At 38.5% G+C, this 12,777-nt stretch overlaps 1 protein-coding gene, 1 long non-coding RNA gene and 2 pseudogenes across 2 annotated transcripts; 1 reads left to right on the top strand and 3 right to left on the bottom strand.

Moving 5' to 3' along the window:
* Positions 1 to 384: 384 nt before the first annotated feature.
* Positions 385 to 1,235, bottom strand: LOC126787043 (epidermis-specific secreted glycoprotein EP1-like; annotated as a pseudogene).
* A 4,789-nt stretch (positions 1,236 to 6,024) lies between these two features.
* LOC126786273 (EP1-like glycoprotein 2) lies at positions 6,025 to 7,399 on the top strand (annotated as a pseudogene).
* A 1,548-nt stretch (positions 7,400 to 8,947) lies between these two features.
* Positions 8,948 to 10,145, bottom strand: LOC126786294 (uncharacterized). The gene is made up of 4 exons (XR_007671185.1): positions 10,000 to 10,145; positions 9,329 to 9,488; positions 9,160 to 9,208; positions 8,948 to 9,054 (listed from the first exon to the last, which is right to left on the bottom strand). It is a non-coding gene; the product is annotated as an uncharacterized LOC126786294 (long non-coding RNA).
* Positions 10,146 to 11,024: 879 nt separating this feature from the next.
* On the bottom strand, positions 11,025 to 12,749 carry LOC126786277 (epidermis-specific secreted glycoprotein EP1-like). Its single transcript, XM_050512049.1, has one exon. The coding sequence runs from the start codon at positions 12,552 to 12,554 to the stop codon at positions 11,250 to 11,252; it is 1,305 nt and encodes a 434-aa protein (XP_050368006.1). The 5' UTR covers positions 12,555 to 12,749; the 3' UTR covers positions 11,025 to 11,249.
* Positions 12,750 to 12,777: the final 28 nt, after the last annotated feature.

Raw genomic sequence — 12,777 nt, 5'->3', positions numbered from 1 at the left:
GCCAAAAGTAAGCACACATCAAGGTATATACTATATAGATTTGAAACGTATGTACGTAGTAGAATAATAATTAAGTCGATGCAATGAGCATTGCAATCCGATAACTCGCAGTTTGACATGTATGTTCGTGGTTACTGTTATAATCTTAGAATTTTGTGATAATTAGGGATAACAGTATGAACTTGTGAGCGATTTTCTCTCACTAATAAAGCTATATCACTGATTAAAAACCAAACTAAACAATTGTAGAGAAAATGCACTAAGTTACTGCTCAAAATGTAAGTGCCTGAGTTGTAAATAAATCTCATCAAGAAAATACATAAATAAACCATATTAGATTAGATGATCGATACTTATTGATTACATGATAATAATGATAGATTCTCAATAGGGCGCCTTGATGTAACCAACATGACTAGGTTTGTCAACTTTGGTCAAAGTCTTCAATTCATGGGCAATCCAACACCTTGATGCATCTCTGTTGTAAAAGAAACCTAGACACTTGCAATCCAAGGCACACTTGTTGGAACAATCAAGCAGCGTTCATTGTAATGCGGTGTAATGATGAACCCTTTGGTAAACCAAACCTTTTCGAGGTTGTGTAGTAGAGTAATGGCTTTGGAGAGTTCTTGCTGTTGTAGTACAGAGCTAAACCTTTTGGCTCCAACACCAAGCTATAAGTCCCGTCTTTGTTTTCAGTCTCGGAGGCTCGACTCACTAGCTTGCTTGCAGCTCCGGCACCGAGTGATTGACCTACTACAAGAGTGTCTGTAGGGGAGTCGAAGCTTTGCCAAATAGGCTTGCCCTTTGAGTTGTAAAGAACCATGTTTCCGGTTGAAAGCATCTCGAAGTGTACAACCCCTTTGTTCGCAGTGTTGCTTTGCCAAGCCACCCGACCATCACCATCGGCCAAGACAAGGTTTCCATTGGTTCCAAGAGTGAAGGTAGCGTTGTCGCCAACAGGGTTTCCCCGGTTGGCCTCCCAAACCCAACGATAGTTTGATTCAGATTTCTCAAACCCATGTGCAGAGCAAGAGTGAAGGCGTCCGGAGTGGTGTTGTAGAAAGCAAGTTGGAAAGGGGAGGCAAAGAGATCTAGCATACGATAGGATGCATCGTATTCAACAACATAAGGCCAATATTCTCCTGAATTCCAAACTTGAAAATTTCATTTGCGGGAATTTGAGCTTGAGCAATGAAAGCAAGTGAAAGAAGGAACAGAAAGAACAATGACATGGTGAATGAATGAATGGGAAGGAAGATGTTTAGTCTGTAGCTTAGTTTAACCTCTATTTATACTTCACCACTGAAACTCTAGAACCTGGACTTATTTTTTCTCTGATATCAATAATCTATATATCAACGTGGGACAAATGATCGATGAGCTAGGGAACAAGGTAGCAGACTCAATACTTTAACTATATTCAGCTACTGAAGCAGCCACTAGATTCAGAAACTATTGAATCATGCAGGGTATTGCAGGGTCGTGCGGGGCTGCACACAGGGCTGTAGCCCTTGTATTGCAAATGGTCGTTTCATCTTGGCGTTGTCGTTCTCAGTTAAAGGATTGGTGGTCGTTTGTGTCAATTGGTGTCTTTGGTGTTCATCCGACAACATTAATTGCAAGATCAATTCTACCGATCTTCTCTCTTTAATTCTCTCCTTATTTTCTGGTTGTTTGTCAACAATTCACTCTTATCTCTTCTTTTTTCTGGTTTCCTTGGTTTGTGTAATTCTAGTTACGGACACCGTAGGTTAGAGTTGTTAGAGCTCATTTTCTCTAGTTATTCAAGTCTTCTCTTGTTTTTTGTAATCTTCAACTGAATGAAATACATTTGGAAATTCTCCAAGTTCATCCTCTGCTTCGGTCCACATTTCAACATGATATCAAAGCACGTTTTTCAAACTCATGTTTCTACCATTCATTCCTTCTTTCAACATTGTCACAAATCAAAGTCTACTATCCTTTTCAAACTCATGCTCTAGAGCCTCTAGGGAGTTTGAACTGATTTACTCTGATGTATGGGTACCTGCAAGAATTAAATCTTTTGATGGTTAAAAATATTATGTCACTTTCATTGATGATTTTTCTAGAACTACTTTTGTTTTCTCTTGAAACAGAAAAACGAGGTAAAGAAGAGATTTGAAGATTTTCATAATCTAGTTAAAAACTATTTCTCCTCAAGCATATGAATGTTGAGATCTAATAATGGCACATAATATACTTCAAATGTCATGCAAAAGTATCTGACAGAACATGGTATTTTTCACCAAATAAGTTGTGTTAGTACACCTCAGCATAATGGAGTGTCTGAGAGAAAGAATAGATCTTTTTGATGTGCCTATTTTCATGCCTACAGATAGGCATGCAGAAGAGCCTGCAGAGGAGCCTGCAGAGGAGCCTGCGGTTGTTCCAAGTCCTGCACGATTTGGTGCTTCTTCTCCTGAGGGACATTCAACTTATTCAAATAGTGAGTCTGATGACAATTCAGCTATTGTTGATCAACAAAATCAAGAAATTCAAATTCATCAAGCTCTACGAATAAATCCTAGTTGGATTAGAAATCTTCCTGCAAAACTACAAGATTATGAAATTTACAAACCTAAGCATCCTCTTGGCAATTTAGTTATTCCAACAAACGCTTCATCCTCATACAATGCTTTTATTACTAACACCAGTCACATTATTGAGCCTCGAAGTTTTGCATAAGCAAATGAATTAGCAGTATGGAAACAAGCAATGAAAGAGGAGTTTAAAGCTTTAGATGATAATCAGACTTGGAGTGTTGTTCCAGCACTATAAGGACAGAAGGTGATCAATGCCAGATGGGTGTATAAAATAAAATTTCATTATAATGGTGATGTTGTGAGATGTAAAGCAAGGTTGGTGACGCGTGGCTTCACACAGACCTTTGGTGTTGACTACAAGGAGACTTGCTCATGTGGCTAAAATGAATACAGTTTGTGTTGTACTGTCTGTGGCTATTAATTTTGGTTGGTCCCTTTATCAAATAGATGTGAAGAATACTTTTCTTCATGAAGAACTAGAAGATGCTTATATGAAACTTCCTCCTGGTCACCCCCAAGAACATGAGCCAGGTTTGGTTTGCAAATTGCATAAAGCCATTTATGGACTCAAACAATCTCCTAGAGCTTGGTATTTTAAGCTAAGTTCAGTTTTATTCAAGTGTGGTTTTAAACGTGGAGCTGGTGACTCCTCGTTATTCATTCGAAATGGAAAGGCTGGAAGATTGGTTGTGGTGGTGTATGTTGATGATCTAATTATTATTGGAGATAGTGCAGATAAGATTCAAGCTCTAAAGTCTACATTACATACTGCTTTCTTAATCAAGGATCTTGGTCATCGCAGATACTTTCTTAGTATTGAAATGGATCATTCTCCTTCAGGCATTTTCTTGAATCAAAGAAAGTACATCATTGATTTATTAGAAGAGATTAATATGGCTTCCTGCAAATCAGCAAAGACCCCTTTTCCAAGCCAACATAAACTTGAAACTGAAGGTGAACCTTTCCAAAATGTGACAATCTATCAAATGTTAGTTGGTAGACTCATTTATCTTACTATCACTAGACCTGATATTACCTATGTTGTGAGCTTGTCAAGTCAATACATGCACTCTCCAACAATGCATCATTATAATCATGTTAAGAGATTACTGAGATACTTAAAGGGATCAATTACTAGAGGCATTGTGATGCACAAGCACTGTCATTTCAAGTTGGAAGGGTTTACTGACTCCGATTGGGCAGAGAATGTGCTAGATCGAAAATCTACTACAAACTATTGCACATTTGTTGGTGGAAATCTTGTGACATGGAAAAGTAAAAAACAGTCAGTGGTTGCTCTATCAAGTGCAGAGGCTGAGTACAGGGCTATGTCATATGCTCAGTGTTCTAAATATCGGGATATACCGGGGATATAACGGCGATATATTGGTGATATTTAGAAACCGATAGGATAAATGCCATATCGCCTTAATATATCGGTCAACTCAAATTATCGGGTCAACATGCGATATATCGGTGATATATCGGGATATATCGGGATATATCAGTGGATTTTTTTTCGTTTGACTTTTTTTTGGTGGACTTTTTTTTTCCGTGGACTTTTTTTTTCGGAGACTTTTTTCGATGATTTTTTTCGATAATTTTTTTTCGTTGACTTTTTTTTTGGTGACTTTTTTTCTTGTTACTTTTTTTTCGGTGATTTTTTTTAAGGAGGCGATGTCGTTTTGAGGAATTTCAACGCAAATAGACAGAATGTGATTTATGAAAATGATTTTATCTCAGAAAATGAGGATGAAGATAATGGAGAAGATGATTTTGACTTTGATTCTGATGATGAGAGAGTTTATAATGCATGAATGCATAATCAATATCTCAATCTATCTTTTGTGCAGATATTTTTGTTTAATTAGTACTTAGTAGTTAATATTATTTGGTATATTTTGAATATTTTGAAATATATGTTTATAAATATATTAAATTTAAATTAAAAATTAACAAAAACGATAAATCCGATATAATCCGATATATCCCCGTTATATCCTTATTTTCCAAAACCGATACGATGCCGATAACCGATATTTAGACCATTGCATATGCTGCATGTGAACTTATATGGCTAAAAATATTACTTGTTGATCTTAGTATTCAATGTTCCTTGCCTATCACTTTTCATTGTGATAATCAGGCAGCCATGCACATTGTAGCAAATCCTATTTTCCATTAACGTACTAAGCATATTCAAGTTGATTGTCATTTTGTTCTTGATCAAGTGCAGTCTGGTGTCAATTATTACTGAATATGTCTGATCCTATGATCAGCTAGCATATGTGTTCTCTAAACTTCTTCCTTCTGCTCAATTTGATCACTTGTTGGTCAAGCTTGGCTATTGTTTCTCTCTAGCCAGCGCTTGAGAGGGAGTATTGAATCATGCAGGGTCGTGCAGGGCTGCAAACCTTATATTGCATATGATGTGCTACATAGCATCCAAGAGAAGAAGCGCAATTGATTTTAACAAGAACTTGTCTTGTTTACTTTATTTTGGCAATACTGGATGCGACGGTCAGTTTCGGTCCTGGCCGGGAGCCATTAGACCCAAGCCTAGGACCCAAAATTTTGAGGGCCTAAAAAAAAGCTGCTCACCAAAAAAATCAAACCCTATATAAAAGGGAGATAAATCCGTGCTCACATGCAATCTCGAGTGATTCTAATTTATACCACAGTATTCCTATACCAACGATTCACTTGTTCCGAATTAAGTCCATTTTGTTTAATTTTCTCCATCCTCTTCTACTCTTCTTTTCTCTCTCTTGGTCTCTCTCTCGGCTCCACAATTTTTCTACAGTTCTTTTTTTTTCATTAATTCAGACCTGTGCAATTATTCATAACGCAACTCATTAGAGGTATGCATCATATGATCTTTTAATTTTTATCTATTAAAGAAGTTTTTCAAAATTGAAGTTGATCGAGACTTACCTTCGATCTACTATGTCACAAGAAAGATTGAGTGGTTTAGCTATGATATCCATCGAAAAGAATAATATTGAACAACTTGATTATTCAGATTTAATTGGTACTTTTGCATCTAAAAATGCAAAACGGATCATATTTAAGTGATATAATGATTTTTTTTCTATAATATTTTGACTTTTTCTATTTAATTTTATGTTTGGGGCCTAAAATTTTTTCCACCTTGAGCCTATTTCTCCACATGGCCGGCCCTGACGATGGTCCTGATTCATTTAGGTTTTTAACGTAGGCTGGACTGGAGGGCACCCATCCCTCCTTTCTTGACTCTCCAAACGTTCAATACTTTTCCTTCACTTCACTAATGTCGATATCATGTGCTATATACAATTGTAGTGTTAAAAACAATTGAGATGGTAAGTTCGAAGAAAGGACATATATACAACTTCTGGTAAGTTAGAAGTGAGCACATTTTGAATTTAGTTTTCCCCCACATCAAGTTGCTTATATATTTCCCCCACAGCAAGTTGCACATATCACCAAATGGCAACTTCTATAGTTTCTCATGCACCCTTTCTCCTACTTCTCTTCCTTCTCTGCTGCTTCTCTGCCATTCCCTCCCAAGCTCAAGTCCCTGCAAACCAAACATTCATCTTTGTCAACCAAGGCGAACTTGGAGATCGAATAGTTGAATTCGGAGGTAGCTACCGGGTGATCCAAACTAAAGCTCACACCTTCTATGCACATCCTTTCAGACTATACTTCTACAACACTTCCCCAGACTTACATATTTTCCATAAGAATGGGGGTTCCCAATGATGAGGGCCTCATGCGGTGGGTCTGGGATGCAAAATGGAACCACCCAGTGCGCGAGAAGGCCACCCTTTCTCTTGGCCGTAATGGGAACTTGATCCTCGCTGATGTAGATGGGTCTGTTTCTTGGCAAACAAACACGGCCAACAAAGGTGTCACGGGAATAAATCTACTTCCAAATGGTAACTTGGTTCTTCATGACAAGAATGGAAAATTTGTATGGCAAAGCTTTGACTACCGTCACGATACTCTTCTATCGGGGAAGTCAATCAAAAACATTACCGGTCATAACAAGCTTATCAGTCGAAAATCTGATGCAGATGCCTCTGATGGGCTATACAGTCTTAATTCTTGATCGAAGTGGTTTCACTATATACTTGAACAGCTCCAGTCAGCTTCTTAGTGGCTGGAAAGAGACTTAACTTTGGAAGCACTGTAACATTCGACTTTGACACTACGATTGGCATTGATGACATCAACGCATATGAGTTTGTGCTCAAGATAACCAAAACCCCGAAGCTCCACGTCAAAACCACCGGCACCTCCTACAATCCCGTCCGATAGGCAATGAACAACAACTCATCCTCAACAAGCTCAGATATAATGCCAAGTACTCATTCTTGAGACTAGGATCAGACGACAGTCTCACGGCCTATACTTACTACAATGAAGTCAGCGACCAAAAGTGGGATGAGAGTTTCTCATTCTTTTCTAGTTATTTCGTCATGGATTGTGCATTGCCATCAAAATGTGGATCTTATGGGTACTGTAGCAAAGGCAAGTGTGTGGCATGCCCAAGTCCAAAAGGGCTTCTGGGTTGGAGCAAGGCATGCGCGCCACCGAAGTTGGCAGCATGTAAGAGCGGAGCAAAGGCAAACTAATATAAGATTGGAGCCGTTGAGCACTTTTTGAGTCCCTATTTGGACGGTGGAGATGGACCAATGAAGGTTGAAGAATGTAGAGCCACGTGTGATAAAGATTGCAAGTGTTTAGGGTTCTTTTACAGGGAAGCCAGCTCAAAGTGCCTGCTAGCACCAGTGCTTGGGACTCTTATTAAGGAGGCGAATACTTCGGTTGGTTGCATCAAGTATTGAATGTATAAACGTTTCCGAGTCTATTCTTCTCAAGAATGAAAGTTTATGTAATAGCTACTCATTTGATTCTGCAGGATCGTCAATCTGTGGGTTTCTAATCTCTTTATCCAGAAGACAGCATAATAGCATAGACAACACTTAAAAAATTATTTTCACAACTTTTCTTCTATCTAAATAAGCTGGTTTTAGATTTCTGTTAAACAGTTAAACTAGGAGGTTTGGTTATTGTTAGTTTTACAATCTATACAACACACTACAGAAAATTGCATTCACTGTTTAAATGAAACTTAATTTTAGAACACTGAAACTGACAAAAAATCGCATATAATTTCTACCAATCAATTGTTAGAAAATGACCATATTAAACTTTCTTCAATAACCATGCATTAATTTGAACAATTTGAAATGAAATGGAACAACAGGGGGAAAAGGGGAAAACATACCTTTTCTAGGATTTGTGACTGTCAAAGGCATCAACTTATCAAGCTTTGTTGCCTGTGAGTAGTCTGGCAAGTCTGCACCAGCGGACTTCAAGCTTTCTCCTCTATCTTCTCCTTCTTGTCCAGCATCAAGTCAATCGATCATAATTTGCCAACTCAACATCATATCATAGAACTTCTCTCCACGTTTTGTACTCTTCAGGACCCAACAATGTTTCCTTTAATTTGAGCCAATCTTCTGGTTAGGACATCATAATGGCAAATATCCTTCTCTATCTGCCTGGGAAGATAGGAATAAAAATGAATAATAAGCAACGGAGCAACAAATAGTTCTGGTGTCTCTAAGTTAGAAAATCAATATCATATTAAAAGTCGATCATACGTCTCAAATCTTTTCAATCCCATAAGTCCAATTTCCCAATTAACACTTATTTGTTTCTTCTAAAAAGAAAAGTTCCCCCAAGTAAGACCAAGCCTACCCAGACCATCGACCACCACTACCACACTGAGCTTTTAGAAGCCAACCCAATACAATCGGTCATTTCTAACCTTTCATCTGGATTCTTCGGTTTTGAGTAGTCAACGTCAAATAAAAGAAACAAAACTGAGCGTAGCTTGGTTGAATAGGTTCAATCAAAGATTACCAAATTTGGGTCTATGTAATACACAAAAGCTGGCAACTTATGATATAAGGCTATCAAAGGGTTCTTACCATTTATTAAGAAATTTTGGCTGCTTGATTAGTCTATCATTCACTTCCAAAAGAGTCTTTTATACAACACCTTCAGAAGCAACTACAAGAATACAAGTTCAAACCACATATATGAAAAGAAGGTAGATGGAGGATATTGAAACTGCTGAAGAACAAAGCATTGGCAGAAAATATTTCTACCGCACGATATATGTTGCATCCACAGTGCAAATTTTACAGCTGAGTTGGACCCCAAGTGCTGGACATTCTACATTTAACATTATTTCTATGTTACAAAATCACAATACACTACGCCACATCCACATGTTCTAGTCTACAATTACAATATTAGCTACTTAAATTGGAAGGATAAACAAGTTTGACATGAAGCTAATGCTGAGATTAGAGAAAGATAGTACCTTCATGCGCTTTTCAGTAACCTTAAATCCACTGCAATCTGATTTTCGAACATTGAAATCATTAGGTAGCCCTCACGTGTTGCATCCAAATCAATGACACACAACCTGATATATAAAACAGTAATTCAGAAGAATGATCGAATTTTTTCATTTTAACATTAACAAACAAGCACAAAAGAACAAACAATACATAAGGTTTTGCATTGTTACCCATTGAGATGGAGATAAACATATTGATCATTACCTTGTTTCATAAAACCTGGAAATGAAATGTACATGTTATTTTTTCAAGAATATAAGTCTGCTGCTGTCAACAAAATAAGCGTCATACACATATATGAAAATAAAAAATAAACAATAACGAACAATGAGTAAGCACCTGGAACAAAGTTAGATTCAATAGCTGAGGTAGGGATGAGAGAAAGATCTTCAGCATTGGGTACCAAAAGCCTATACAGCTTCCGTCTTCCATTTCTTGCTTGTTCCTTTATTTCTTCTACATTATTTGTTTCATCAGAGATTTGTTCTGTCATTGCAAACTAGCATTACAGAGAAATGAGACATTAAAACTTTGTACCACCGACTGGTAAATGGTAAACCCAAATTCAATTCTATTGTAGAGCACAGCTATCTTACGGCTACGGCGTGCATTGTTATAATTTAAGTGTAGCAGGGTACATCAAAGTAGAGTTGCATTCAGTTTACATAGTTGGTAACAAAACGAGGTACAACAAGTTTCACCCTTGTAACTCAGCATGCAGAAACCAAAACCCACAACCCATACCAACAGTGAATCCTGAATACTCAGACTGATTCGTTTGCTTCAAAGAACCCTACTTATCCATCCATTTGTTACTAATTCAAGCACATTAATGCATACATGATACATTCAACTGAAACTTAGAAATTTAAAAAAAAAATTGGGACTTTACATCAAATCTCAGAAAACCCAGTTACTTATTAGCTTTAAACCAAGGGCAAAGTTGAATCAGGTAGCAAAATTTTAGGCATAGATAAAAATTAGAGAAAGACTGGAAAATGTAAACTTACAAGAATGAGAATGCAGAAATATAACGAGATAAAGATGGTCAAAGAATTGAAGAGGGTCTCTACGAGAAGTGGTGATCAAGGAAGTAATTTGAAAAGGGGCCAAGTCTGAGCTCAGTGTCGATCGGCTGCTGCGGCTTCAAAGTTCAAAGTAGCAGTTGGAGATTTATGTTAAGTTGGGGAAGAAAAGTAGGGCGGGGTTTATAAGGTGGACATAAAACGACCTCGTTTCATCGCCTTCTTTTATTTTTGTTTTTGTTTTCAAGACAAAAGAAATAGGGCATTTAGAAATTAGAAGGAAAAGAGTGATTCCGGCTATACTGACGGTCTCACCTCCTTTGGGATGAAATGAGCACGTCAAGTCAGCTGTTAAGAACCTTTGGGATCTTACTTCGTTCTCTTTTAAGTTTTAACTCTCATCCCGTCAACTCGATCCTTGCACTGTGCACAAGCGAGTAAAGTCTTCGGACTTGGCAGCTAAAATACTAATTAACTGTATGATTGATCGAGCATTATTATCTAAACGAATGAATCGACGTCAGTAGGGAAGATGAAAGCACCATATTGACCATACTTAGCAATCACAGAACCTTCGTCAATTATTTGATATCGATCGATCTCTATCTAGCTACGGCTGTACGTGGCAACTTGGAAATGTGATATTCAAACATGGGGGAATGATGCTAATCAGTGACTTAAGACTGGGCGAACAGGAATTGATAGATGTGTTGGACCAGCTGCCAGCTAGCTAGCTGTTGCAGCAATTACGGAAACAGATGGATAAATTGCAGCACTAGGCTAGGGTTTCTTCTGAAAGGTGCATGCATGTCAACTGGCCGAGAGTGATGTATCACGCTTCTGGAACGTACGCTTGAAAATGATCGATGTTATTTTCTTCAAATTAATGTTGAAGTGTTCGGCTGTGGCTTCTCGGATAAGATGATATATGTTGCAGCAGTAGGTTGTGGTAATTAATGTCGTGTTTAGGAATAGATCTTAATCGTAAATTTGGGATTGTCAAAACTCAAAAGTAAATACTAACATGTACGTGGTTAATTATAATGCGTAGAGTTTTGTGATATAACAGTAAGCGCTACAGGAAAGTAGCTTATTCAGTATTCACTGATCAAAAATAAAACTGAACAATTGTGCAGAAGATGCACTAGTTATTGCTCCAATTTTAAGTGCTTGCGATGTAAATATATCCCACCATGAAAAGATAAAGGTAAGCCTCAGATGATAGAGGCCACCGATCAACGATTAGGTGCCTTGATGAAACCAACATGACTGGATTTGTCAACTTTGGTCAAAGTCTTCAATTCATGAGCAATCCAGCACCTTGATTCATCTCTGTTGTAAAAGAAACCCAGACACTTGCAATCCAAGGCACACTTGTTGGAACAATCAAGCTCCTTCAAAGCCTCCCCACTAGTGTACTTGCTCAAGAAGTGATCAACCCCTTCAATTTTGTAGTAGCGGAAGCTCTTTGACCCACAAGACGTAAGCTTCTCAGGCTCACAGCTCTCACTCCAACCCAGAATTCCCTTAGACGATGGGCAACCAACACATTGGTTATTCTCACAGAGACCGAACTTCCCACATCGCTCTGGCAATTCGCACCCGTTTTCAGATACTCCCGACTCTTTATCAAAGAGAGTGAATGTCGTCTCCCACGCACCATAACGCAAGTTCTTGTCGTAAGTGTAAAGATTGAGATTTCCATCAATTCCAAGCCTAAGGCATGTCGATGTGCTATTGTATTTTGGTCGAGCTAGAATGAGATTTCCACTGGAGGTAGAGTTTCCCAGTTGGTATTCCAAGGATAGGTCATAAGCATGACCCTCTTCTACCGCAGCAGCGTTCAGTGTAATGCGGTGTAATGATGAACCCTTTGGTAAACCAAACCTTTTCGAGGTTGTGTAGTAGAGTAATGGCTTTGGAGAGTTCTTGCTGTTGTAGTACAGAGCTAAACCTTTTGGCTCCAACACCAAGCTATAAGTCCCGTCTTTGTTTTCAGTCTCGGAGGCTCGACTCACTAGCTTGCTTGCAGCTCCGGCACCGAGTGATTGACCTACTACAAGAGTGTCTGTAGGGGAGTCGAAGCTTTGCCAAATAGGCTTGCCCTTTGAGTTGTAAAGAACCATGTTTCCGGTTGAAAGCAACTCGAAGTGTACCGCCCCTTTGTTCGCAGTGTTGCTTTGCCAAGCCACCCGACCATCACCATCGGCCAAGACAATGTTTCCATTGGTTCCAAGAGTGAAGGTTGCGTTTTCGCCAACTGGGTTTCCCCGGTTGGCCTCCCAAACCCAATGATAGCTTGATTCAGATCTCCTCAAACCCATGCGCAGAGCAAGAGTGAAATCGTTGGGAGTGGTGTTGTAGAAAAGAAGCTGAAAAGGGGAGGTAAAGAGATCTAACACACGATAGGATGCATCGTATTCTTGTATATAAGGGCCGAATTCTCCTGAATTGACATATTCGAAAGTTTCATTTGCGGGAATCTGAGCTTGAGCAACGAAAGCAAAGAGTGAGAAAAGGAATAGAAAGAACAAGGACATGGTGAATGTAGAAGCTGTTTAGTTTGTAACGTAGTTTAAACTCTATTTATATCTTACAGGCTTAGACCATTGAAACTCTAGAACTCAACCAACAAGTTCTCTGATACTGTATCTGTATAGCAACTTGGGGACGAATCATCAATGAACAAGGTAGCCAACTTAATTATACACTTGGAAACAGTCTCTGCCTTAAAGTTTTCAGCCACTAGTCCACATAGCTCTG

The sequence above is a fragment of the Argentina anserina genome, chromosome 3, assembly GCF_933775445.1.
Source record: "Argentina anserina chromosome 3, drPotAnse1.1, whole genome shotgun sequence".
In the NCBI taxonomy this organism is placed as follows: Eukaryota; Viridiplantae; Streptophyta; class Magnoliopsida; order Rosales; family Rosaceae; genus Argentina; species Argentina anserina.
The sequence above is the reverse complement of the archived record's forward strand: the minus strand, read 5'-3'. Positions and strand labels throughout refer to the sequence as shown.